Below are 20,678 nucleotides of genomic sequence, written 5' to 3'. Positions count from 1 at the left end.
AAATAAAAAAGTTCAGATACTGCAAGACTTTTTAGAAGCTGATGAGCATCAAGCAGATTGTCTAAGATCTGCGTGTAGTTCTGAAACCACCTCACTCTCCTCAGTGGAAAACAAACACTCCTCAAATAAACCAGATCAATGATCTAGACTAAGGGTCTGCAAAAGGATAATAAAACCTTTTTAAAAAGTATAACTGTAAAAAGAATGAAAGTCGTAAAGTTAAAAATAAATACAACTTGATTCAACTCATTTACAAACAGTTGAAGGACATTATGCATCTTTTGACAGATTTTTGAGTTCAAGATTTTCTATTTTTAAACAAATTCAAGGATTTGAAGTTTTTGTAAAAACATGTCACTTTGATTAAGTTCATTAGATTTGCAAAGCTTTGTCTGAAAATTAAAAATATAATGATTTGCTGCATTGAAATGATCAATTGTGATACAGGATGTCTTATTTTGAAAGGAAGTCATGCGAAATGAAATATTTTATGCTTTGAAAAAAAAACAAAAAACTTTATTTTATTTTGTCCCCCAAAAAAAGTTTGTTTATAGTTATCATAATAGTAACATCAATATAAAAACAAATCAGTGTCTTATTTTCCTGAAACGTTTTGTGGTTCCTGTTGGATGTTGTCAAAGAAATTGACCCAAATGGCTCCTTAAGAACTGAAGGTTCTAGACCCCTGATCTAGACTGATCTCAACCAGCGTGGTAAAAATCAAGTTATTTCTATCATTTTAAGTCAAGAACTTAAAAACCAACCCTAAATATTGTAACTCTGAATAGTTAGAACCCAAACCATGACTGTACCACCACCTGCTCGTCCAGTGAGGAACCTATCAGAACATGAGAAGGTTTTTAGCAGAACCGTCAGACGTGACATCCCATAATAAACAGGACTTTAATCATTGAGCTTGCTCACTTTTCAACTTCAAAGACATATTGAACATTTTCTTTGTAGAGCTGAGATGAATCTTTCTCAAAAACTTTTCAGTCTCATCATTGTGAAAAATCAGACGATAATCAGGAATCTTCAGGATAAAAAAAAACAAACAACAGAGCTTCAACTTAAAAAAATAACTTTAAAGCTTTTTAACTAAAATATCCGACTTTGGAGTAAAAAAAGGAAAAACCTAAACAGAGGAGGAGGCTTTGGCCCCCTTCAACCTTCTGTCCTCTGAGACCCTCAGCTGTCGTTCCTCCTGGAGCTGCTCCCGTCCTCTGCCCCTGAAGATCCCTGTTCACTGCCGTCCCCTGGCTCCGCCTCCGCCGCCTCACCTTCCTCTTTGTCCCTTTCATCCACCTCCACTCCCTCCCGTCCACCCGGGGCCCCCTCCTCCTCCTTTTTCTGCCCCAGGCCCTGCTTGTCTCTGAAGACCTCCACTCCCAACATGCGGAGGTAGTGGAGACGCTCGTTGCGAGAAACGAAGGCTCGGATCGACGTCTTTCCCCTCCAGCCACACAGCTGGATGGGACACTGAGGCTCTGTGGGGGTCCTGATAGTGGGGGGTGACAGGAGAGATCACAACCAGTCCATCACTCCATGCAATAAAAGACTCCAGAGAACGTAGAGGTGAAGCTTACTCTGGGCTTGGGATGAACTTCAGGACGATGCTTCCCATTCCTGTGGAGAACGTACAGACAAAGCTTCAGAACAAGGAGGAGCTCAGCGGTCCACCCAAAGACACAGAAATACAAACACGTGTGGGTAGCACAAAGTAGCCCCGTAGTATTTGGATCAGTACACAATGTACAGTTTAGGAAAAAGGTTTTCAGAGTAGGGCTGCCACGATTAGTCGATTAGTCATGACTGATTAACTATTAAATTAGTCATCGACAGTTTCAATAGTCGACTAGTCGTGACTAATCCCCTACTGAAACTGTCCATGACTAATATGATTAGTCGACTAGTCACGACCAACGGGCAATTAAAATTGCCGACAACTAACTTCATAGTCGTCTAGTCATGACTAATCGACTACTAAAATAGACTCCAACAAATTCTATAGTTGACTAATCACGGCTAATCGAATATTAAAATTGCCGACAACTAACTTCATAGTCGACTAGTCATGAATAATTGACTGTTAAAATTGCTGATGACTAACTTCATAGTCGACTACTCACGACTAATCAACTATTAAGATTGCAGACAACCAATCAACTACTGAAATAGTCTATGACAAATTCTATAGTTGACTAGTCACGGCTAATCGAATATTAAAATTGCCGACAACTAACTTCATAGTCGACTAGTCATGACTAATCGACTATTAAAATTAAAATAATTAAAATAAGATTTTTGGGTTTAATTTTTCGTTCAGTCGACTAATCAGAAAATTATCAACAATTAGTCGACTATCAAAATAATCATTTGTGTCGGCCTTCGTTCTAAGCCCATCCGCTCTGAACACAAATGAGTTTCCATCAATTGTAAATCTGTTTCTATTAACCGACAGTAACGATGACGTGGAGTCAGTTCATTGTGTGCATAACAACATCCCCATCAGCCAGAGCTGGAACGACCTCACAAGCTATGAATGATGCTCTCAGTTCCACTGAGACCTTCTGTAGTCACACGATCTGATGTCTTCACATGAACCTGTAGCTTCAGAAGGCCGTTTGTGGTCAGTACTTTAGCTGCTCAAACAGGAAGGATATCCTTTGACACGTACCCATCTGCTTGGCCTGGGCGTGAGCATCCTCCTCCAGCTTGCTGAGGAAGGGGTTCTCCTGGGTCAGCAGCACTTTGATGTCATTCACGCTGACTCTGATGATCCTGGAGCGAATGTACGGCTGAAGGGTGTAGATACCCTGATGGGAGAAACTTTACTGTAAACCAAGAGCTGCTCCTGATTAAAGAGCAGAATCTCAGTCTCGTCTCCAGAGATCAAAGCTGTTTACTAACTAAATACAATGTAGTACATGTGTATTTGGTTGAAGACATGTCAGGATTTTTGTAATGAGGTTGCAAAGATGACGGTTCTAGAACTGGATAAAAACCTCCTGAGCCAGTCTGAAGGCGCAGCCAAACTCCTCCCCATCGCTGTTCCGAGACCACACCTTCACTCCTGTGTTGATGACCTGAGCCACAAAAACAACTTCAGTTCTGTGTTAACGTGACTTTGTGTTGCTGAACGTGAACAGCATTAAGACAGTGAGTCAATGAGTGAAGAGTGTTTGTAGTAGTTTCACTTCTAAGAAGCAAAACAAGACGAGACACTTCACCAACAAAAAAAAAACATTTTCACATCAAAATGATCATGAGTTATAATCATTTAATTTTTTAATAGAAGCTGTGATTCTGACTTTTAAATTCTGACTCAAATCCCTTCTGTTTGATCAGAACAGGTAATTATCACAACAGTGGTGATGAAATCCAACACAATAATTGCAGGTCAAGATGTGATCTTTGTGAATTAAGATCAACTAATAAGAAAAAAAGGATGGAAGAACATGAAAGCAGTGTCACTCTGGAAGCTGTGTGCTTAAGACTTAAGAAAAACAAAAAAAACATTAGTGAAAAGAGGCGGAACCTTGGAGTGACCAGTCCAAGCATTTGGATGCTTTTGCATCCGGAGTGGTCGTGGTGTCCAAAGTCGTTTTTTTTAATACAAAAGGATAGGACTTAAAGGGTAACCAAACTTTTTTTGTCTGTTGACATCTATAAATGGGGCTTTAAAAGTCTGTTGGTCATTGCCAATTTCTTGATAAATTATAATAAAATTGTTTAATTCATAAAAATATAGTTAAAAACCATCTGTGTGCTGCCCCCTACAGGTTGAATTGAGGTATTACAGTTGAATTTTTCACCATTAAAGTCTCACGTCATTTCAGAAGTTCTGCGTCACAATCTATCCAGTAATGATGACAGTCCTGTTCCCAAGCCCCGCCCCTCTGACTGGATTTTCACATTTCAGCTGTGGGTGGAGTCAGCCTCCAACTTCCCTGTTTGGTTACCCTTTAAGGCTGTGTATCCCTACGCCAGTAGGGAGTTCTGAGGACATTAGTGCGTTCTGAAGCGCAGAAGTTTACATTTAAATTTGAGGAATTTTTGTTTCAGCACAAATTTTTAAAGTTCTTGGTGCATTTTCCAAGCGCTAGCAGCTAAGTGCTAACGGGCTGCTTGATATTAAAAAAACTTGCAATGTGAAAAATCTAACTTTTAGTGGTTTTCATAACGTAGCATAACGTAGTTTTTTTCTGAGCAGACATCCTCCGTGAGCTTCATCTGGAGGAAACACACCTTCATGCGCTCGCTGTTGTTGAGCAGGACGTTGCGGAGCTCCTTAGACACCATGTACAGGTGTCTCTTCTTGCCTTCGTGGGTCCTCGTCAGAACGTTGAGCTTGGGAAATTTAGGAGATAGATCATAAAAAGATCTGAGGAGAAAAAGGAAAAGCTTTTGAGACATCAGAAAACCCCTCTATAGACGATGGACAGGTGGAGACTCACTGAATGGTGCTGAAGACGGGGTCGTCTTCAGTCAGGAACACAAAGGGGTCTTCTTTGTAACCAAACAGCTTCAGCTTTTTAGAGGGCGGGGGTCTGGGAACGCAGAGAGGACTCGTCTGAGACAAAACTACAGATGGATGTCCGTGCTAAAGTCTCTACAGTAGGGATGTCAAACTCAATCACACAAGGGGCCAAAATCCAAAACACATCTAAGGTCGCTGGCCGAACGGGATAAACATTTAAAGAACACTAAAACAAAATGCTTAAATGTTAAAACCATAACTTTTTAACAGAATTATAAACTAGATTTATAGTATTACTTGCAATAACGCTAGTGTAAATGCTGTAAGCTGAATTTTGTCGCTGAAGATGTTAATGCTGATAGATGAAGATGCTGAAACTGATGAAAACACTGAATATATTAGCTGAAATTGCTGTAGCTGATAGTCAACTAAATTATTAGCCAAATGCCAAAGTAGCCTAAAAAACTATTAAAAAAAAACTTAGGTTAGCCAAAACAGCTAGCATGTAGCTTAAAAAATAGCTTAACTTCAGAATATCTTAAAAAACTGAAAAAGGCCTAAATTAGCCAAAAAAAGCTAATATGTAGCTAAAAAATAACTAAAATTCAAAATATCCTATAAAAAACAAAGAAGTTTACATTAGCCAAAACAGCATGTAGCTAAAAAAAAAAAGCTAAACTTTGAAATATCCTAAGACACTGAAAAATGCTCAAATTAGCTAAAACAGCTAGCATGTAACAAAAAATAGCTACATTTAGAATGATTCTAAAAAACTGAAAAAAGCTTAAATTAGCCAAAACAGCTAGCATGTAGCTGAAATATTAGCTAAACATTAGCTAAACTCTAAAACAACCTAAAAAACAAACAAAACAAGCCTAAATTAGCCAAAACATCTCGCATGTAGCTAAAAAAAATTGCTTGATTTCATAATATCCTTAAAATCTGAAAAAGGCGTAAATTAGCTAAAACAGCTAGCATGCAAATATTAGCTCAAACTAGCCAAAACAGCTAGCATGTAGTTAAAAAAATAGCTAAACTTAGATATATCCTAAGACACTGAAAAATGCTCAAATTAGCTAAAACAGCTAGCATGTAACAAAAAAATTGCTAAATTTAGAATGATTCTAAAAAACTGAAAAAAGCTTAAATTAGCCAAAACAGCTAGCATGTAGCTGAAATATTAGCTAAACATTAGCTAAACTCTAAAACAACCTAAAAAACAAACAGAACAAGCCTAAATTAGCCAAAACATCTCGCATGTAGCTAAAAAAATTGCTTGATTTCATAATATCCTTAAAATCTGAAAAAGGCGTAAATTAGCCAAAACAGCTAGCATGTAGCTGAAATTTTTGCTTAAAATACCCTAAATGTTTTTAGTAATTGCCAAAATTCTCCAAAAATCTAGCAGAATGCCCATTTTTAAAACTGTAACTTTTAACTTAATTTAAAAAATAAAAAGGCAGAAATATTATTCCAGAATAAATAAATGTAAACCTTAAATAACAATTTTTACTCTCCATAAAAATATATTTGGTCAAAATTATACAAGTTAAAAATGAGCGCAAGATAACATTGGGCCATTAATAATAAAATAATCTGGAGCCTGATCCGGCTCTACAGACAGACTCACCCACACGCCCGGTCTCCCGCAGCACCCGTCTCCTGAGGCGCCCCGTCGACCTTCCCTTCGGGGACTCCTCCCTCTACCTCCCCCTCCTGGGGCGTGTCTGCAGGGGAGGGAGTGACTGCAGGACCCCCAGTTGGAGCTGCTGAGCCGTCCTTCCTGAGCTGGTATGAAAACAGAGGAAATGAGCGAATGGGTTTCAGCCGGACTCGGGGAGCGTTTCTGGGCAGCACCTTGGGATGTCTTTTGTTCCAGGGCATTGGAGCCTTCTTCACCAGAACCGCCACGAAGAATCCTCCAGTGTTCTGGTGATGAGGAAGAATCCTCATGCTGATGTGAAACACAAACAGAAAAGGTTTCTTCAAGTTAAATTTAAGACTTTTCAAGACTATGCATGTCAAAAATTAAGACCAATTTTTAGGCTGTTTCCCATTTTATTGACAAATCCCCATTTGATCAATTATTTCCAATTTTATTAATTTATTCCCATTTTTGACCCAAACTGTAGCTTGTTGTTTATGGTCTGCCCTGTATGGTCTTCTTTTACTTATTTATTTTATATAATTCAAGACTTTTTAAGACCTTACATAAGAAAAATTAAGACTAATTTCTAGGGCTGTCAGATTTAGCACGTTAAAAACGCATTAATCTGACACGTGCTTCACGCCGACAATTTTTTTGACCCATTAATTGCGGATTTTCCATAGACTGTATATAATGGGGGGACCTCATAGTTCGATAAGTCCATTATTTTTACAGTCAATGGGATTTTTCTCATATGTGCCTTTCCATACCGCGCGCGGGCGTCCCGCCCTTTAACTCACCGGCTGCTCTCACTAGATCACGGGCGGGTCTCCAACCTCCGAGCTGCGAGCTAGAACCTGCCTGGCGCTAGGACCTGGAGAGCTCCTGCACCCTAACCCGGCTCCTGTTCGCATCAATTACCACGTCTGGTGGTACCGGCTCGCGTCCGGCGCCGCGTCCCAAGAGCTGCGGACCCCCGACGTTCCGAACAGCAAGCACACCGGGGGACGTTTTAAATGTTCTGGAGGTTTAAGCGTGATCCAGCCCCAGCATAGCGGTCTGTCTGCCGGCATATTCATGGCGTGAGCTCCGCTGGACACGTCGCTGCATCGAGCTGCAGCCAGAGAACGCGGCAGTAACAGACTGTCAAACTATCCAGAGTATCCCGCTTTTCTCAGTCTTTAATGTTTTAAAAAACAAAAGTTAATTGGAAATGATAAATCTCTATTTCATGTATTACTGTAGTTCAGCAGAGGAGGAAAAGATTTGGTCCTGACAAAAAATGAACATGAAAATGTTATGGAAATTTTATTTTTGATGTTTTTTTATTTTATTTTACTGAACGTAGATTGAAGTTTAGAATTTAAAATGCCCTTCACTTGCACTTGGGCTTTTGTTAGGCATTTTATGTTACAGCCTTTTATTGTTAAGAAAGTTTATCTCAATACAATGTTACAAAATAAAGTATTTCTGATTAAAACTATTAATTTTACCATTCTTGTTTTCATAATTAATGTAGAACTGCTGAATTCCACGAAGCACACATTTTTTTCCTAAAAAAAAGGCCAAATATTAATATGCGATTAATCCCGAGTTAACTCGGGAAATGCGATTAATTGCGATTAAAAAATTTAATCGCCTGACAGCTCTACTAATTTCTCTACCTATGTCCCAGCCCTACGAACAAAGAAAAAACGAAATTCTTAAATTTCAGAACAATTACTTGTCAGCAACGGAGTAACGTAACAAATTACAGTTTAAATTTCAGTAATTGTGTAAATGCTGTAAAGCATTCTCACTCCAGCAATTCTCCAGCTCCTTACGTACGTTTTTCTCCACCTAAAAACTCAAACTTTCAACCATTTAAGTAACCTTGGTATCAAAATGTTCAGCTTGTTCACAACATTGCTGGTTGTAATTTTGGTATTTAAAAACTTTATAGTTTTTGAAATATTGAGCAGCAAATGCCCTAAAGGAAATGAATGACACAAATCCTTCAAAAACTTTATGCACTTTGAAACTTGTGAACTTCTGCATACATTGAGTTAGAGACACCATTCAATTTAAAATGTTCAGAAACTACTGGATTTTTGGGGTACTTTCCAGTGTAGCTTTTATTTGGCAACATGCTAGCTGTTTTTGGCTAATTTTGACAATTTTCCAGTTTTTTAAGCTAATTGGGAGTTTAGCCAATACATTTTAGCATTATACTAGGAGTTAGGCAATTTTTTCCCCAGGTTTTTTTGGTGATAATATGAAGTTTAGCTAATATTTTACCATGATGGGAGTTGTTTTGGTGAAATCAGACATTTTTAATTTTTGGGGGGCTAATTTGTCATTTAGCTAGTATTTTAGTGAGCTTTAGGCTTCAGCATTTTTTTAACAATCAGCTTAAGCATATTTAGCTAGCTTTCAATTTCAGCATTTCCAGCTATCAGACATACCATCTTCAGCAACCACATTCAGCTTACAGCATTCAAACTAGCATTATTGAAGGTAATGCCATTTATCTAGTTAAATTACAATGACTAGACTACGTACACTCTCATTACTTCATTATTAAAACTTTGGTGCAGTGAAACTGAAGGTGACTAATCAAAAAAATTGCTGTAACCAGTTGGCATTTTTCTCTGTGTTAAATAAAACAAAATGGATACCACAAATAACAAAAAAAATATTGATGTGTGTGCTAATGCAGAGCGGGAGATTAATCAAAGTACGATAAAGAGAGCAGAAACATGGATGAATTTGTAGAGTTTTGAATCATTTCCAGTTTTTTGAACACAAAGGCAAAAACATTTAAGCTAAGTGCAGTCAAGCTTTAAAATTCATGCGAAAAAGAATAAAAATTGCACTAATTTTAAGACGGAAATATCAAAATGTAAGACTTTTTAACACCTTATTTCCAAATTCAAGACTTTTCAGACCCTGATCAAAACAACAGTGAGTATTCAGCGTATTAGTGCACAATGACTGGTTTTCCTGTTGTTTAATTCATTGGATCAAAATAACCTTGGCTGAAAAAATTACATTTTTGACATGAAATGTGAAACGGAGAAGTTTCAAAGCAGCACTATTTTAAGGTTCAGATATCAAAAATCAAGACTTTTGAAGGTATTGTTTCCAAATGTATAAATTCAATGCTGTAAAGACTTTTTAAGGTATTGTTGGGGAACCCTGTGATGCTTTGTGACACCCCCACCCCCCACCGTGAGGACATGCAGAAACAGATTAGACAGGAAACAGCTCCCTCTGCAGGTAGACATGGGAAGAGCTCACACAGGGGAGTGTGTGCATGAATACATGTGTATGTGTGCATGAATACATGTGTATGTGTGCATGAATACATGTGTATGTGTGCATGAATACATGCATACACGTGTGTGTTTACTGTGCATGTGATGAATCGGTTTGTGTGTCGGTACCATCTCTCCAGGTGCATGCTGGACACCTTCTCTGGATCTTTGGGGGGGAACATGGTGGGTCGGATCTGTGTGTGCCGGGCTTTGGGAACCTCGGACCAGTCGCCGTACCACTGGCCCTCCTTGGTCATCAGCTGGAGAAGAAAGGGCATAAATAATCTGTGGTTCTGTCTACCCCAGCAATGATGGAGTCCTCGGCCTGCAGTACCTTCCACGAAGTGACTCCAGGCATGTACCTGAGTCCTGGCAGGTCCGCTGAGGCGTCATCCAGCTCCAACGCTCCTGAAAAGAGGTCATGGATGTGTGAATCCTTCCACGACCTCTACTGCTGCAGTCACACCGTGATTACTATGCATCGAGTCTTCCAGAGAACTGAGGAGGTCCGAATAAGTACGCAAGGAATCATAACGGGGGGCACAATCTTTCTCAATCAACCCCACAAACCATGACAACAAAATAACCCGATCGAGAGGAATCACAGCAGGATAGAAAACTCATTTTAATAGACAGGAATCAGACTGGGAAGCATGCTACTTTGATTCATCGCCAATGTATAAGACTATATTTACTAGGGCTGGGTTAATAAAGTCTATTAATCAATTGGAATCGATCTAGGCTTAGATCAATAATTGATTCACAAAGATTTAAATCGATTTAGCAAATAAACCTAAAGTCTGTTAGCTTGATGGTAACATTTAATGGATCTAATCTAATAATCTATTTCTAAACAAATGTGGATAAATGTGTAAACTCAAAATTGAATTGAAGAATGGAAAGAATAAAAAAAGAAAAAATTTGAATCGAATCGATTCAGGCTCTTTTGAATTGAATCGTTTCTGGGAATTATAACCAAAACGTGGCCCTAATATTTACTAATGATTTAAAACATGGATGATGTCATTCTCAAGTATTTACGTCCAACCAGCACAAAAACTGATAGAAATACAGGTTGATCCCACGCATCATGAACGGTCAAGAAGCACATTGATGCATTGCCCGCATATATTTTAAGTGCATTGAAGGCTTAATTTTATTTAGGTTTTGTTTTTTTTAAACAAAAAGTGATAATTTGCACGTAATTATTTTAATATGTGCGGCTGGTGTTAAACTTCTTTTTTTTGCAACAATAAAGAGAGCAGTTTTGAGGGAGGGTCAATGTGTCCATGTAAAAATGTAGATGACAGCCCAAGCAGATCTGACGGTAAATAGCTTGTCTAAGTGGTGTTACGGCAGTGTGACATCACCATACTGATCAGACAGGTGAACACATGTGGTTCCTACACCGTCACAGCAGATCGCTGCAGCTGCATGGGCTTAAGGTGCTTTTCTTACAACAATAAAAAAGATCTCCAGTTTTATTTTCATTTCGGTGAACATCGCCTGATGTTTCATATCTAGTCCTCTGCAGCGCAATGCCAAAAGTTCTAGTTCCACTCTGTTGATGTGTCAACTTAGTGGAAAAAAGGGGGAGAATTGGCAACAGGTCCTGGATTTCAAAATAAAACAATTTATTTCATATTTAAGGTTGACATGCTCACGCGATAATACACTTTAACAGAGCGGATACCACCACCAAGGACGAAAGCTTAATTGTGGAGGTTCAAAAAAGAACATAATTTATGACACAAAAGAAGGACGCTGAGGAAGAAGAGGGGATTTGACGAGAGAAGAGAGCAGGATGAACTACTCATCACAGGGAGGCAGGACAGACCACTCCTCCAGGGTCCAGGGGGAGAGGGGACGGACCAGAGACGGGCCAGAGACGGGCCAGAGACGGGCCAGAGACGGGCCAGAGACGGGCCAGAGACGGGCCAGAGACGGGCCCGTGTAAATCTGGAGCTAATCTGACTGTAGCACTACAATATGTATGCTTAACTATTTATTATTATTTACATTTAACAATCTTTGGGTCATAGTTCTTCATGACCGAGTGTGTGTGGGCCTGAACCGCCCGGCTGTGAAGGTTACCTTCACTCTTCTCCAGCAGAGCGGCGATGACGGCTTCATCCTCGATGGGGTTCAGAGAACAGGTGGAGTAGACCATCCGACCTCCAACTGCCAGCTGCTCCACGCCCCGCACGGCGATCCGCAGCTGCAGTCTTCAGGACACACACACACACAGACTCCAGCTGGTTGCTTCATCAGGGACTGCAGCAGAGGATGCTCACTCACCCATGGAGGTGCAGGCTGTTGCTGGTCGTCCATTTCTTCCACACATCTATGTTCTTTCTCATGGTCCCATCGCCGCTGCAGAGCACACAGCAGAGCAGCCATATTTGAATTTGAATGAAAATTTGAAAATTAAGATTTCTGATCAGCTAAAGGGAAACAGTCACACATATCCCAGAAATGGAGCAGCTGAGAGGAAATGAACCTGGAGACACAGCAGACACTTAAAGCAGATTAGAACTCTGACGGCTCACTTTGGACTTGAAGAACACTTTGATAGTTGGCTTAGCAAAGTCCTTAAGTTATGAAGAGAAACTTCTGATTTTTTACTCGTTTGCATCTTCTGCATATCCAGTCTGTCCAGTGTTCCAGTCTTTAATGACCTCACAGAGAAGTCCTCTTCTCACAAACTCAGAACACGAAGGGAAACAAACAGCTGTTTATAGGGTTCCTAAAGTTTCAAGTTCAACTAAAGACTTTTGAAGACCATGATATCAAACATTTAGGACCAGTCTGTCAGCCTATTTCAGAGACCTACTGACAAAAAAAATTAAACCCTTGAATTTCAGAACAATAATTGATCGAACAAACAAAACCCCAATAGTTCTGAATGTGAAATACAAAGAAACAAATAAAAAAGTAGAAAATTAACATGTAATTATGAGGGGGTTGAGCCAGGATTTTGCGACAGAGGCAAAGTAATTATCCTGTGACAGAGGGAGAACCAGAAACGTGTGATGAGGCAGAGACAGTATTTTGGGATGGAGGTGGATCCAGTATATAGCAATGGAGGCGGAGTGAGTATTTTGCGATGTAGGCGGTAGAGCTATGGATCTTTACTTAGGTGGGGATCCGATCTGATTCACAAATTAAGCTCAACGGTTCACGAATCGAACCACAATGCTTACATTTTAATATAATGTTAGTTGCTTTGTTCTGGTTGGGTGAAAATAGAATTTATTTGTATTAAATCACCATCATTTATACCTTTATTTAGAACAGGAGATAAGAATCCACAAAACTGATAGAAACACAAAGACTTGGAAAGAAATGGTGTTTGTCATTTTAAACAAGTTTTTTTATTGTATTTTTTTCGTCAACCTTCTGGTTAAGTTAAGCAATAATATAAAGAAAAAAGCATTAAAAAAAATCACTGTTGTTTTGGATAATTTATCTACAAAACCTGAAAATGTTCTCCACGGTTTTCCCATCCTCAAAGATCTACAATATTTTACGTTCTAAGCTTTACATATTGGTGCAGAGTTTGTATGAAAAACGTCGGGGGGTTTCCGTGGCAGAATCAGCAGAGTTCAGCTGTGCAGAGCAGCATATCAGCGCGAGGCTGAAGAATCCACTGAAGTTACGTTAATCACATCAACTGTTGAAGAGTTACCATCAGCAAACGAATGTAAACACTGGACTTTAAGCTCCAGAGTTAAAGTTGATTCATTTTTGTCTGAGCGGAACTTCTGTCTCAGTTTATGAATAGAAAAATCTCTTGCTAGTCTTACTTTGAAAACCAGAAGCTTCATTGACTTGAATATTTGTTTACTTCTGGTGACACTAGCGCCGCTCTTTCTGTTTTGTTTATTACTCTGAATTAAAAAATAGATCATCCCGAGATAATATTTTACTACACTCTACTATATTTATAAAGACTGCAAATCAGCGATCTTGGACGTTGAGTATATTTGTACCCGAATTTTCAGGAGCAGATCGCAAGAATCTGAGCACCCGGATCTCGGCACAGCCCTAACAGGCTGAGCCAGAATTCTGTGACAGAGGCGGAGCCACAAACGTGTCATGGGGTGGAGCTATCTTTTTGTGGCAGAGACAGAAACGTGTGATGAGGCGGAGCCAGTATTTTGGGATGAAGGCGGAGCCAGTATAAAGTGACGGAGGAGGAGCCAGTATATAGTGAAGGGAGGAGGAGCCAGTATATAGTGAAGGGAGGAGGAGCCAGTATATAGTGACGGAGGAGGAGCCAGTATATAGTGAAGGGAGGAGGAGCCAGTATAAAGCAATTGAGGCGGAGCTAGTATTGTGTGATGGGTGGAGCCAGCAATGTGTGATGGGGCGGGGGACAGTATTTTGGGATGGAGGAGGAATCATAATTTTGTGATGAAAAGGAGAGGGGGGGGCATGTTTTTCCACTTATAAAGAGAAGACATTTGTTTATTTTAAAGTTGAACTTTACTATAAAAGCTTTGAGGAACTCTTCAATCATTTCTTCCTTTGTTCTATTTTTTTAAGAGAGATAAACCCAAACCGCTCTTACGATGTTAATCTATATACATCATTGCAAGAACGCTAGCATTGAACCAAACTTCTTTTGTTTTCTGCCCAAATCATGAGATTTGGATCATTTTGACATTTTTGGACCAAGCCTCTTTCAGCTGCAGGTGGTACACATGTGCTAATAAACTCTCGTCCAGTGTGAACACCATCATACCTGTATTGAATGTGCGTTAAATGCAGCTAGCAACACTCTTGTCTCCATTACACAATTTAAACAAGAACGGCAAAAGGAGACTGAACCCTTCCAGAAAAGACTACAGGACCTTCAAGTGCTCAACAGCTTCAGGAGAGAAACCCTACGAACACCTGCCTCTTCGTTCAGAGCCTCCATTGTTTCCCACAATGCTTAGAGATCTGCAGCTGTAATCACAAATGCTTCTTTTAATGGACTGGTTTGAAATCAAAATCCTTTGCATCTACAATTACCCAATGGAAGAACAAACTGAAAGATGTATACAGTATGGATACATGGCTCCCAGTTCTAACATATATTATTCGTAAAAATAGACACAGATTTTCCATGTGTTTCCATTTTTTGAGTATTTTTTTTTCTCTTGAGTCACAGTGGGGAGTTATGTTTGAATGGACAAAACTATAGGTAGAAATGAGGCATTGTGGACAATCCAAACGTTAGATGGAATCTACATTTATAATTTTACTATATTTACAGGTACCTGAAGAAAATAATTTTAGATTTGTATCCAATTTTGTAATTTTTGCATGGTATGACAACTGATTTGCAATAAAACAAGTAAAAAAAAAACATTTGCATCACTCAGCTTAAAATGACAAATTCAAAACTTTTAAAAGCAACAAATTCCAGGAAGTTGTTGAGACATCCGAGGAAAGGCCGGTAACATTTTGAGTTTAGGCGTGTTCGGTCTCTGATGAAGACGGTGTTCTGTCCTGACATTTAAACATGCATCAGGGGAAACAGCAAACTATTTGGGGTGTCAATAGATTCAGTAAGGTGAATGATGATGGTCCATGCCTTCAACGTTAGGTAACACACAAGCTGCTGACCTGCAGGGCACGTCACACAGGACACGGTCGTAGAGGAGGACGTCCTTCTTGCCCTCTGAGTCGACCTGCAGAGCGGGAATGCAGGAGGCGTCGTGGTTGATCACCATGATGCAGGGGCTGTTCAGGCGCTTGGCCTGGTGCACCAGCAGGTAGCAGCGCTTGTTGTCCACGTCATTGGCGATCACAAAGCCCTCTGTGGAGCACAAGTTTAGATGAATGAATAAAATAAAAATAAAAAAACCTTGATATGATTTTCACACACTGACCTGGAAACGGTACGTCCATGTCTGCATGAAGCATCTCAATCAGCTGGGCCGTCTTTGAGCCCGGAGCTGCACACATGTCCAGAATCTGTACAAAAACACTGTTATAGAATCGAAAACAAATGTTTGACATCCTGTCCAACATTAAGAACTGACCCTGTGATGGGGCTCAATCTTCAGGAGCAGAGGTGGGATCATGCTGACCGCCTCCTGACGACTGATGTTTCCCTGCAAAGACCAACAGGAACGTTTAAAGAGACTTTTTTCCAAAGGTAGAAATTCATTTTCGTGTGCCTTAAAAAAAAAAAAACAGGACTTCAAGCCAGTATGTTGCAACGGAGGCGGATACTTTAATGTGTGTTGTTTGACGGAGGCGGAGCTAGTATTGTGTGACCGAGGCGGCGCCAGTGTTGTGTGACGGAGGCGGAGCTAATACTGCGCGACGGAGGCGGAGCCAGTATCGTGTGAGTTAGGCGGAGCCAGTACTGTGTGACGAGGCGGAGCCAGTACTGTGTGATGGAGGCGGAGCCAGTACTGTGTGACGGAGGCGGAGCCAGTACTGTGTGACGGAGGCGGAGCCAGTATCGTGTGAGATAGGCGGAGCCAGTACTGTGTGACGAGGCGGAGCCAGAACTGTGTGACGGAGGCGGAGCCATTAATGTGTGACGGAGGCGGAGCCATTAATGTGTGACCGAGGCGGAGCCAGTACTGTGTGACGGAGGCGGAGCTAGTATTGTGTGACCGAGGCGTAGCCAGTGTTGTGTGAAGGAGGCAGAACTAGAACTGCGGGACGGATGCGGAACCAGTACTGTGTGACGGAGGCGGAGCCGCTACGGTGTGATGGAGGCGGAGCCAGTAATGTGTGACCGAGGCGGAGCTAGTACTGTGTGACCGAGGCGGCGCCAGTGTTGTGTGACAGAGGCGGAGCTAGTACTGCGGGACGGATGCAGAACCAGTACTGTGTGACGGAGGCGGAGAAGCTACGGTGTGACGGAGGCGGAGCCAGTAATGTGTGACGGAGGCGGAGCCAGTAATGTGTGAGTTAGGCGGAGCCAGTATGTTGCGACAGAGGCGAAGCCATTATTGTGTGACCGAGGCGGCGCCAGTGTTGTGTGACAGAGGCGGAGCTAGTACTGCGGGACGGATGCAGAACCAGTACTGTGTGACAAAGGTGGAGCCGCTACGGTGTGACGGAGGCGGAGCCAGTACTGCGTGACGGAGGCGGAGCCAGTACTGCGTGACAGAGGCGGAGCCAGTACTGTGTGACGGAGCCAGTAAAAAAACAGTTTCAATGCTGATCTCCTGATAAAGTTTAACATGAACTATTGAAATGATTACACAACTAGTGTGTTGTTCTGTACAAAGTAGCAGTATAACGATTAATGAATGAATTGATTTTTATTCCTTCAATCCAGATCTATACCATTAAAAAAATCATTCAGAATCAAATTATTTGAGTATTGCAGAGAAAGCTGGAAAGGTGAGTTTAAGTTTTTCATGTCATGGTTTCCTAACTCACAGACTCTGTCTCGCTGACGAGAAACTGGTGGAACTTCTCCAGCAGAGGAGACTTCCTGATGATCTTCCTGCTCATGCTGGTGTGCCAGGCTAGCTCATCGGGATACCTGAACAAGAGAGGACAGCTGAAGCTGACGCTTGAGAAGGTTTTCTAGATAAATCAGGTGGTTTCGTACCAGCTGAGAGGCCGAGGAGCTTCAATCTTCTGTCCATCGATGTCCAGCTCCTGGAGATCCTTGAAGTATTTTTCCTTCAGACAGTGAAGGATCTCCCTAGCATGACTGCACCGCGACAGAGAAAACCATGAAATGAGCTAAAATGACCAAGGACCAAAGGTACATTACTGGAGATCATTCGGATGTATTTCTTCAAACTGAGGAGGAGAATTATTTCCTTTTGACCCATCAGGAGGTTTAATTTAGAACTCTACAAGCAGGACGACTCTGGATGTGTCCAAATTCAGGTGCTGCATCCTTCAAAGGCCGCTGCCTTCCCGGTCAACGTTAACCGAGTCCTTTGTCGAGACTGGGCGTTAGCGGCTGTGGATTTGGACGAGTCTAGTAAGATAATTCCAGCCGTTACATCGGCGAATGTCCTGTTACCTAGCAACTGTGAGTCCCGAATTAATCTGTCTTAGTTATTTGATTTAACTTTTTATTTTGGAGGAGTTGGATCAAATGCATCGCCGTCACAGGCACATGCTGTAGGCTGAGACACAACGTTTACACTTAAAAAGGAAATTTTCTCCAACTGCGGATCCCGCTGCACCATCTGCAATTGTTGTCTGTAAATCTTCGGGTTAGACTGCAATGCATCTTGGGATATGGGGAGCATAGAAGGATACACCAGGCCAATCCTTGAAATCGGGAAAAAGAAGGCTGTATTTGTTGGCCGCGTTTGAAGGAGTCGTTGAATTCGGACAGCACTTGTCGCGGCGACAAATGCCACCCAGGGAAGACGCAGCACCCGAGTTTGGATACTACTTCTGTCTACTCTCAAACTGTCAGTTCGGCCATCATTGTACCCATGCTGCAGACAGCATGCAGCCACTTGGGGGCGCTAAAGAATCCACCGCTGCCCTAAATTGTAAGGAATCTACTCCGTTGTGCAGCTCACCTCTTGTACCCAGTGATCCGTATGGTTGCTGGGAGGGGTTCCCTCATGGCCTCCATAAACTGCTCAAACTCTCCTTCAGGGACCAGCCCTTGTTCCTTATAGTAGTGTTCAAACAACTTGTTCTCTTTCACAATGTCGGCGTAGCCAGCTCCCCATCCCTGAAACACACAACAATCACACATAAAAAGAGTGCTGTCGTCTGCAAAGGTTCTGAGACAGAGGGGAGGAGTCAGAGTACACTAGTGACTTTGTGTCATCATGGTGAGAGCGGAATTACCTGTAGCTTATCATCACCAAAACAGAGAAACTGGTGAGGACTGTTTCCACCCAGGAGGTGAGTCTTCGATAAGGACAGGCTGCAGCCTTTAATACTAAAAGAGCCATTTGGTCCAGTTTCTTAAAAACCAGAACCTAACGATATATGTATTTTACTTTAGACAGCAGCACACACTAATTCCTTTCAAAATAAAACTCATCCTGTGTCAAAGTTTGTCCTGCTTCAGCAGCTTTACTTAAATTAAACATGCAAGACAGTCAAAAATGATGTTTTTATCATTATGATTTTGTTGTGCCACCATCATGTTTTCCCCTTTACTCTAAGATATAAACATAATTTTAGTAGAATATATTTGTTTAAATAAAAAAATATTAAAACATTTACAATAAACTGAGCTTTTTATTGTCATTCTCAAATCTGTGAGGCACAAAACACACAACTCTAAATCATTTTCAATCATTTTAAACTGGATTTGTTCAAAATTTTAAACACTTTAGAAGAATAATTTACCAAAAGAAAACAACATTTGGAGTCTTTTATTTGACTAACTATAAATTAAAAACACTAATTTAAAAAAAAACTTTACAGAATGTCTGACAATAAATTAAATGTTTTTTTATTAGTTGTTTGACATGTAAAAATCTAAACAGAAATGACTAATGTATATTGTATTCAATCATTAGGATTTTTCATTTAAAGCTAAAGAGCTACAATAAACAGAAAAAGAGGCACAGGTTGCAGATCCCTGGTCTATAGATATGTAACAGTTCTATATACAGCAGGAGTGTCAACTCAATCGGACAAGGGGCCAAAATCCAAAACACAGGATTAACATTTATTGAACACTCTAAAACTAAAGTTTTGAAACTTTAAAAACATAATTTTTTAAACATAATTATGAACTAGATATATAGCATTACCTGACATAATGCTAGTGTGAATGCTGTAAGTTGAATTTGGCCGCTGAAGATGCTAGTGGTGATAGCTGAAGATGCTGAAAATAATAGTTAAAAACGCTGAAGCTGATAGTCAGCTAAAACATCAGACAAATGCCAAATTAACCTAAAAAAATTAAAGATAAAATATATATATATATGGTTAGCCAAATCAGCTAGCATTTAGACAAAAAAAGGCTAAACTTCAAAATATCCTAAAAAATAAATCTTAAATTAACCACAACTGATAGCATGTGACTAAAATATTAGCTAAACTCAAAGACAGCAAAAAAAAAATCAGTAAATGCCAAAACAGTCCAAAAAGCTAGCAGAATGCCAATTTTTAAAACGGTAAAACTGTAACTTCTTAACTTAATTGTGAATAATAAAAAGACAGGAATATTATTCCAGAATAAATCAACTTAAACCTTAAATAGTCTTTAATATTTTAATCTCCATAAAAATATATATTTTTTTTTCAAAATTACACAAGTTAGAAATAAGTGAAAGATAACATCGGGTCAATAAATAAAATGAAATGATCTGGAGGGCCGGATCCGGCCCCCGGGCCTTGACTTTGACACATGTAATATACAGCATTTCATATTACATACTGGGCACTAGACTCTATTATAAATAGATTTCTCCATTTATTCAATATCTGACGGTGGAATTTTAGTGATAGACGCTTAACTGTAAATACAATTACCCCTGATTGAAATAAAGTATTGTGGTTCTGAATAGTTTCAGGACTATCTTTAGTTTTAAACCTGCATTCTGGCTCGTGAATGCATTTACAGACGTGTCTCCACTATTATAAGACAGTCTGAGATAAACAGGACGTTTCTATCGACATTACATTTAACTTCTGAATCTACAATGTAAACCATCAGGAAAACACCACTGATGCCCTTCCTGTAGTACTAGCTCTGGTTCTGGCCCGAACACAAACAGGACTGGCTCCGTGACCGAAGGACCTCTCACCGCGTTTTCCCTGCCGGAGTTCTGGTTCTGGTTCCGGTTCCTCTGCCTGCTTCTTTTCCCCATGGTAGAAGAGCAGACAGGAGCGGAGAAAAGTCTGCGGAACAGTGTGCTGGAGCCAACGGGTAAACAAGAAAAAGCTGACTTCTTCTTCTGTGCGCCACCAACGTGTTGCCTCGGACTCACGTGGGTCAGGACCCCTTTTTGGGTGGCCAAAAAATCCGCCTGAGAAAAACAAAATGGTAGCGTTTTTTCCCCCGTTCAGAATATAAAAAATAAATAATGTATTTTAGAAAAAATATGTGTAAGAATATTCACAAAGGTTAGTGCAAAACCAAACATAAAATATGTTTGAATAAAATTGAGTGGATTTTTCTTAAATAAATCTTTGTTTCTATTTAAAAACTTCAATTTACAGATTTTTAGTGCAATATTTTTGGTTAATCTGCACATTTTACAAGCACATGTTTATTATTTATAAAACAGACGCGTCATGACGTCATATATGAGTCGTGAAATTTGATTGGTGGTTAAAACTTCCACAAATG

At 40.2% G+C, this 20,678-nt stretch overlaps 1 protein-coding gene across 1 annotated transcript; it reads right to left on the bottom strand.

Moving 5' to 3' along the window:
* Positions 1-884: 884 nt before the first annotated feature.
* On the bottom strand, positions 885-20,343 carry nsun2 (NOP2/Sun RNA methyltransferase 2). Its single transcript, XM_024257848.2, has 19 exons — positions 20,134-20,343; positions 17,938-18,095; positions 16,998-17,102; positions 16,823-16,928; positions 15,460-15,531; positions 15,307-15,391; positions 15,041-15,233; positions 11,723-11,797; positions 11,519-11,649; positions 9,759-9,832; positions 9,554-9,684; positions 6,338-6,434; positions 6,111-6,268; positions 4,458-4,550; positions 4,249-4,384; positions 3,006-3,086; positions 2,678-2,816; positions 1,587-1,626; positions 885-1,498 (listed from the first exon to the last, which is right to left on the bottom strand). The coding sequence occupies exons 1-19, from the start codon at positions 20,194-20,196 to the stop codon at positions 1,189-1,191; spliced, it is 2,247 nt and encodes a 748-aa protein (XP_024113616.1). The 5' UTR covers positions 20,197-20,343; the 3' UTR covers positions 885-1,188.
* Positions 20,344-20,678: the final 335 nt, after the last annotated feature.

Source organism: Oryzias melastigma, linkage group LG11 (assembly GCF_002922805.2).
Source record: "Oryzias melastigma strain HK-1 linkage group LG11, ASM292280v2, whole genome shotgun sequence".
In the NCBI taxonomy this organism is placed as follows: domain Eukaryota; kingdom Metazoa; phylum Chordata; class Actinopteri; order Beloniformes; family Adrianichthyidae; genus Oryzias; species Oryzias melastigma.
The sequence above is the reverse complement of the archived record's forward strand: the minus strand, read 5'-3'. Positions and strand labels throughout refer to the sequence as shown.

Bases quoted from the DNA above. Each gene is read 5' to 3' on its own strand.
- nsun2 (XM_024257848.2), bottom strand. From the start codon at position 20,196: ATGGGGAAAAGAAGCAGGCAGAGGAACCGGAACCAGAACCAGAACTCC. The intron at 3,087-4,248 runs GTGTGTTTCCTC...TTTGTGGCTCAG, and splicing joins ACAACAGCGAGCGCATGAAG to GTCATCAACACAGGAGTGAA. The intron at 1,499-1,586 runs GTAAGCTTCACC...CCCCACTATCAG, and splicing joins AAGTTCATCCCAAGCCCAGA to GACCCCCACAGAGCCTCAGT.